The sequence below is a fragment of the Sinocyclocheilus anshuiensis genome, unplaced genomic scaffold (genome assembly GCF_001515605.1).
Source record: "Sinocyclocheilus anshuiensis isolate Anshui unplaced genomic scaffold, SAMN03320099.WGS_v1.1 scaffold624, whole genome shotgun sequence".
NCBI classification, from domain to species: Eukaryota; Metazoa; Chordata; class Actinopteri; order Cypriniformes; family Cyprinidae; genus Sinocyclocheilus; species Sinocyclocheilus anshuiensis.
Window position 1 is genome coordinate 175,569 of NW_015554128.1, and position 6,883 is coordinate 182,451.

General features: G+C 36.1%; 1 protein-coding gene and 1 long non-coding RNA gene across 2 annotated transcripts in view; one reads left to right on the forward strand and one right to left on the reverse strand.

The window, feature by feature from the left end:
* The window catches only part of LOC107670217 (histidine ammonia-lyase-like), an 8,518-nt gene extending 2,138 nt beyond the window's left edge, over nt 1-6,380 (reverse strand). The window contains exons 1-17 of the mRNA XM_016462750.1: nt 6,061-6,380; nt 5,831-5,891; nt 5,233-5,260; nt 5,074-5,148; nt 4,910-4,982; nt 4,373-4,439; nt 4,248-4,285; nt 3,618-3,743; nt 3,252-3,391; nt 3,077-3,124; nt 2,547-2,694; nt 2,199-2,294; nt 2,053-2,111; nt 1,462-1,542; nt 1,167-1,232; nt 919-1,084; nt 676-810 (exon numbers count right to left, since the gene is read on the reverse strand). Coding sequence (XP_016318236.1) covers nt 676-810; nt 919-1,084; nt 1,167-1,232; nt 1,462-1,542; nt 2,053-2,111; nt 2,199-2,294; nt 2,547-2,694; nt 3,077-3,124; nt 3,252-3,391; nt 3,618-3,743; nt 4,248-4,285; nt 4,373-4,439; nt 4,910-4,982; nt 5,074-5,148; nt 5,233-5,260; nt 5,831-5,891; nt 6,061-6,307 — 1,654 coding nt within the window. The 5' untranslated portion in view covers nt 6,308-6,380. The remainder of the gene's footprint in view (nt 1-675; nt 811-918; nt 1,085-1,166; nt 1,233-1,461; nt 1,543-2,052; nt 2,112-2,198; nt 2,295-2,546; nt 2,695-3,076; nt 3,125-3,251; nt 3,392-3,617; nt 3,744-4,247; nt 4,286-4,372; nt 4,440-4,909; nt 4,983-5,073; nt 5,149-5,232; nt 5,261-5,830; nt 5,892-6,060) is intronic.
* Nucleotides 1-6,883, forward strand: part of LOC107670222 (uncharacterized) — a 21,686-nt gene that overhangs the window by 1,013 nt on the left and 13,790 nt on the right. The window lies entirely within an intron of this gene.

Genomic DNA, 6,883 nt, shown 5'->3' on the forward strand with positions numbered 1-6,883 from the left:
TAGTTCAGCTTCAGTTGCTGGTCCCCACTGACTTCCATAGCATGAAAAAAAACCACTATGCAAGTCAATGGGACCAGATATGAATAAGATCATACAAATTAGCCACAAATTCGCTAAAACGTAAACTAGTTACAAATTTGCCATGAGACTGTTGGAAAATATTAAGTACCATTACAAACACTTTTTAAAATTTTTTATTTTTTTAATTAACAATCATTTTTAATTTAATTAAAAAACATTTAATTGTACATTTTGTACAGTTCTTTTCTTCTAAAAATCATGCATTTTTGTAAACATGATTTTTAGAAGAAAAGAACTGTACAAAATGTACAATTAAATGTTTTTTAATTAAATTAAAAATGATTGTTAATTAAAAAAATAAAATAAAATAAAAATAAGCAAGCAAGCAGGTCCACCCCTAAATCCAACCATACAGTGGGCGTAAGTAGTATGAAAATGTATGAATGAGATTATGAAATTTGCCACTAATTCGCTATAACATAAACTAGTTACGACTTGCCAAGAGATTCTGTTGGAAAATATTAAGTACTACTACAATTTGTGCTCTTGTGCCTTGGTAATCCAATAGGGGCACCATTATAGTAACAATTTTAGCTAAATTGAACAGTGGATGATGTCAATGGGTAAATGGCAGGCTGATATCAGGTTTTGAACCTTGCTCGACGTGCTCGACCACTCTGAGGGCTTTACGTGCGGCCCAGCCTCCCATGGACACGTGGTCCTCCGTGGCTGCACTAGTGGACAGGGAGTCAATAGAGGAGGGGTGGCAAAGCACTTTGTTCTCTGAAACTGCAGAAAGAAACGTATCTGTTTTAGTTAATGATCAACATGTCAAAATTAAACCTTCTAGTATTTGGTTAAGGAAAGTTATTCTCTCTTGAACTTTGTGATGCTAACCAAGAGCCGCAGCAGTGCAGTGTGCGATCATGAATCCAGAGTTCAGGCCTCCCTCGTTGACCAGGAATGCAGGCAGCTCACTGAGAGCGGGATTGCAGAGACGTTCAATGCGTCTCTCACTGATGGAAGCCAACTCGTGCACCCCGATCGCCAAATAGTCAAGAGCCTAAGAATGGAAGGAGCGAATCAGCAGAGACGTCGCCCGAAACGTTTTGCTAAATAAACACTATTATGGCGAGATTAAATACCTTTGCTGGATATTCTCCATGGAAGTTTCCACCAGATATGGTCTCACCTCTTTCTGCAAACACCATCTAACTTACAGTAAAGGCCAAAAGTACAGAACTAAAGAGACTGGTGTAGTTATGGCATTGACCAGCTAATCAGCCAAACCTTGACACCAAACGGATTCTCAGGAGGAACAAAAAAAGTCTCCAGAAGTCGTTCATTTTCAGTAAGTGTTGGTGATTTGAGGTCACATGACCAACAGACACTGCTGGTACTGCAACACAAGTTCAAGCTACAAAACTGTAAAAAGGATATAGGATTATCCGTGGCACTGTTGATTTCTGTATTAATGATTTTCTTGACAAACTCAATTGTGTCATTAACGACTCCATGGACCTGCAATATTTAAGGCAAAATGCATTAAACTGTAGTTCACTTGAGCAAGCCAGCTTTTATTTTTAGATTTGCTGCTTTCATTTTCATTTTTGTTTAACTTATTGCAATTTTGTTATGTGCTTTTCTAACTTATTTTAGTTTTACTAGGTTTATTTTTATTTAAAGTACATTTTTCTTTCCAGTTAATGCACACATTTAAAGCAAACTGAATTAGACTATAGTTCGCACATTTGTCAAAGTTTTTTATTTTATATTTCCAGTTAAGTAATTTTCACGAAATGTTTTTTAAATATTACTATTTAGGTTTAAATCATTTTTATTTTTATTTCAGTTTTAGTTTTTATTTATTATTTCCAGTTAGTAATTTTAGTGCTTCAACTTAAACTTATTTCAATTAGTTGTAAAGGCAACATTTTTTAAGTTTTTCATCTAATATTTATATTTTATTTCAGTTTTATTTTAATGAACTATTATTGTTAATTAACTATTCGTTATTAAATCTTATGTTACCTGTGGACAACAGCGCATGGTGTAGGCATCTTGAACCCTGTCACAAAACCGATGGCTCTCTGCAATTATCGAAAAACGCAAGAGTGGTTATCACCAAATGGTTAAATATGGGCTTTAATGGAGCATACGAGCACTGCAGGATTCACCTGCAATTTCAGACGGGTGGTGATCAGAGTCTAACAGGGATCGGAAGCGCAAGGCCACTTCCTTCTGTCCCGGATGAGGTCGCAGTTCATGAATATCTGTAAGAAAATTTGTTTTTTCATTAAACTGGTCTACTTCCCATTGCATAACCAAAAACGTGTGCTCAGAGAATTGGTGCATGTCTGCATTTGTGACAGGGACTGTGACTTTATATGTGAGGCAATATGTTTTGTCTGACAAGTCTGAACGTTTACTGCAGTGTTTAAAGTTTCTGTCTGCAGAACTGAGAACAGCGTCTAAATACGTCGGCTCACATCCAGCACATCAATCACTTGCTTACACGAGCTCACCACTATCAAAGGCTTTGGTGGTCCCCTTGAGGACTTCCAGGGTCAGGGCAGCGATGATGTCAACCTGCCGGGCGATGGCCTCGGCTCTCTCCACGGCCTCTGCTCCCAAAGAAGTGATCATCTGAGTCCCATTGATCAGAGCCAGCCCCTGCAGACAGAGATAAACATAACCAACACTTTTATCTTTTATCACAGAACAATAGTACTGAACCACTGATCTGTCAGTCAGTCAATCTATTTATTAATCTATTTGCTCTCTATCTATCACCACCTAACAACCCATTCAGAACAGAACTGCTGAGCAACCACGTTCTAGCACACAAATATAGCTTATAAAATCTTTCTTCTCTAGTTTGGAACTTTGCTATACAATAAAAATGACTTGTTCTAAAGGTTACAGTGGGTTCTAAGAGGGGCTCCACTGTTAAAATGGACCAGGCAGGTCAAGGACACACATTTCTGACCCACAAAACAGCTCTAAGTCAACAGCGATAAACATATTGACTGCACAATGGGGGAATTAGCCGTACCTCCTTTGGCTTCAGAGATATGGGCTTCAGACCATGTGCTTCCAAAACCTGCGGGCAATACAAAGGTCAAATGTAACTTTAAAGGCTAAACGAGGAGTAAATGTGTTTATGCATTGCTTGCATTATCATTAGGACAAAGATCTGCAACCAAAGCACCCAATGAGTATGTACTCACGTATTTGGCATCCGCCCAGCCGCTCTTGGGCGACCACATCTTGCCTTCTCCCATGAGGCCAAGGGCGAGGTGAGAAAGAGGGGCGAGATCTCCGCTCGCACCCACCGTACCCTTCTCCGGGACGTACGATAAACAGGAGGCTGGTAAGAGAAACGAAAGAAAACGGTAAAGTATCAGCTTTGGTAAAACTCTTTTGAGGGAGAAATTCAAAGAAACCTTTTGCTAATATTATTTCAAAGACGCGGCAACTAACATGAAAGTATTCTTTGAAATGGCACACCATGTTTCATATGCTGTGCCAAAGAAACCAAAAACCCCAAGAGTACTCTCTTCAGTTATAAAATAATGAGGGATGCATTAATGTACCATTGAAGGCCTGGATCATGCGGTGCAGCGTCTCCAGTGAAACCCCGCTGTACCCTTTGGCCAAAACATTGATCCTCAGTGCGAGCAGCATTCGAGTTCTTTCAGGACTTAAAGGGCTTCCCAGACCTACAGTGACATATAATCAAAAATAATAATATAGTACACAGAATTAAAAATTGGTTCAATAATGTCAATTCATCGCAAGAATATTTTTTATGATGCGTAAATATCTTAGAAATGTCATACAAAAACATATGCAGAAACGTATTCATATACCGGTCAAAAGTTTGGAAGCATTATGATTTTTGTTTATGTTTTTGAAGGAACTCTTTTCTGCTCACCAAGGCTATATTTATGTGATCAAAAATACAGTAAAAACAGTAATATTGTGAAATATTATTAAAATTTCAAATCACTGTTTTCTATTTGAATATGTTTAAAAATACATTTTATTCCTCTGTTTTTTCCGGTCTTCAGTGTCACATGATCCTTCAGAAATAATTTATACTGTAATATTTATACTGTTTTTACTGTATTTAAGAGACTTCTCAAAAACATTTAAAAAAAATCCTAATTATTCCAGCCTTTTAACTGGTAGTGTATATTTCATTTGACTAAAATATGTCACACCTGAGGAGTGTGAGCGCAGAAGATTTTCCTGAAGCTCCCTGAAAGACAGAAAAATGTGAGTTAAAATAATTGTTAATTTAAATGCAAAAGGTTTCAGGAGTAAAAAATTTAAAATATATATATACTTGAGCTTGCTGACTGGGATGACAGTCCGAGCAAATTTACCAAACCCTGTAGTGATGCCATAGACAACTAGAACATGAAAAAGAAAATACTGATGTTGGTCAAACTTATTAAAGCCCACACTATTCAATAGTAAATATGTGCTGTTTTGCACTACATTTTTACATTTTCAGAAGAAATAGTTGTGCAAGTCGAAAAGATTTTTTTGCGACATTTTATCATCTGTACACTTAAAAATAAAGGTTCTTTATTGACATCTATGGCTCCATGAAGAACCTTTAACATCCATGGAACCTTTCCATTCCACAAAAGGTTCTTTAGATTATGAATTTTTTCTTTATACTAAGAAAAATGGTTATATTAAGAACTATTCACTGAAAGGTTCTTTGAGGAACCAGAAAGGTTCTTCTATGGCGTTGCTGTGAAAATCTCTTTTTGGAACTTTTATTTTTAAGAAAAGGCTAAAACAAATCAGAAGTTTGATCACTTACAAAAGAAACCACACATATGTCCTTTATGTAAGCGGATGTCATGCTCACCTTTGTTTTCTTTCACAATGGTGTCCAGAAGCTCTCTCGATTGCACAACCTTTTGCTCAGCCTCTGGGGTCAACTGAGGGTCAGATAACAGTGCTAATGCATTTCCATTGAGAAATATTGTTTATAAATGTAAAATCTTCACAGTCCACCATAAACCCACTTACCTTAATCTTATACAGGCCTTTCCCTAAATTCACTAGATCAGTTGAGGTCAGGCTGTTCCCATCTAGAGAAATGTACTAAAAACAGACCGCTGTCATTAATAATGTAGTACTGATGAGAGTAAAAATGCTGTATATTTAGTAGAGATATTTCATACTTACTTGCTCAGGTTCTCTGTATGCTCTTGTTCTGTTTTTAACATTCACATTAAGGATATTTTCAGAGTTGTTAAAGTTTACACATGAACTGAATAGCTAAAAGCTGTTGAGAGACTTTCCAAAAGATATAACAATCATTTACATGCAAGTCTGTATTTTGTCAAAAAAGAAACTAATGATTCCAAATGCGAGACTAGGTGGAATGTTATATACGTGATGAAGTAGAAGGTTTATATATATATATATATATATATATATATATATATATATATATTTATAAATGAGCACTGTCAGTTTATCAGTTTAATGCATTGTTTTAGTGCAATCAATTTCAAAAACGCTATACAGTGCACCAAAAAAAATAAGAAAATTGTATTTAAAATTAATTAAAATAAGATGGATTTTTTTTTTCTCATCAAAGAAATGAAGTGTTAAGTACAACTTTCCAGGTCCGTATTTTATATAATGTCTTTAAATGATCTTACTTGTGGGGTTTTCTCAGCAAAAAGTGATGTGATTATTTGCAACTACTTTGATTAATTACTTGGCACACAATATACTTTATTCCATTAAAACATGATGATTGTCAATATAAAGATACAGATGTGACGTCCCAGGCTGACTTGGAATGAAATCTTGTGACATGGTGTCCCCTTCAATAGCTGAAGATAACAGTAAAATAACATGTTATTGACTCATCTTGCAATACAAGATTCAGTATTTGTGGTAAACAGTCTCCAAAGAACAATCTGTCCAAAGCCAGCCAAGAACTGAACGATTGATCACTCTCTCAACAAACACTGAACAAGTAAGCCATATTTGTAACTTTACCAAGTTCAACAAAGTCATTATCCTCAAGCACATCTTCTATGGTATCGTCACTGTCCAGCAAGCCCAATCCCTGACATCTTCTGACCACAAAACATACATCTTTGATATGCTGGATCCCTCCATTGTCGGGTTTGTTCTTGATGTATCGCTTGAGAGCTTCAAAACCCAACCATTTAATGCTGCAGGTGGCATCTTTGCATGGAACAGTTAGCCACTCGTCCCGAACGTGGACTGTGAAACGAGGCATCACGTTGGACTGAACAACCACAGGCCGAGGAGTGCGATCAGCAATGCAGATTGCTTCACTAGGTGGTGTACACAAAACGCAATGGACCAATCAAAAACTGTTCTGTGGACCCCTCCTTTATCACAGAAGACAGAGTACATGGTGCTGTTTGAATACGTTATCTCTGCACCAAAGGTTCTGTGTTACAATACACTTGTCAAAAAGACTAGAATCTATCAGTCAACAGACTGTACAATTTTGGCATCAACAACAGAAATAAACATACATTGCAAAAAAAATATATATTTTGTTTACAAATTTAATATTATTTAACACAGAATCACTGTAATTGTTATACTGATAATAACATATAATTTGGTAAATATTTATATTAAATTAGAAAATTGCTTCTATCTATAATCTATCTATCTGTTATTTTTTTTCCTAATTTAAATATAAAATGCAATATATATAAAGATATAGAGAGATGGAGACAGAACGATAGAACGATAAATAGACAGACAGACAGACAGATAGAACTATAGACAGACAGACAGACAGACAGATAGACAGACAGATAGACAGACAGACAGACAG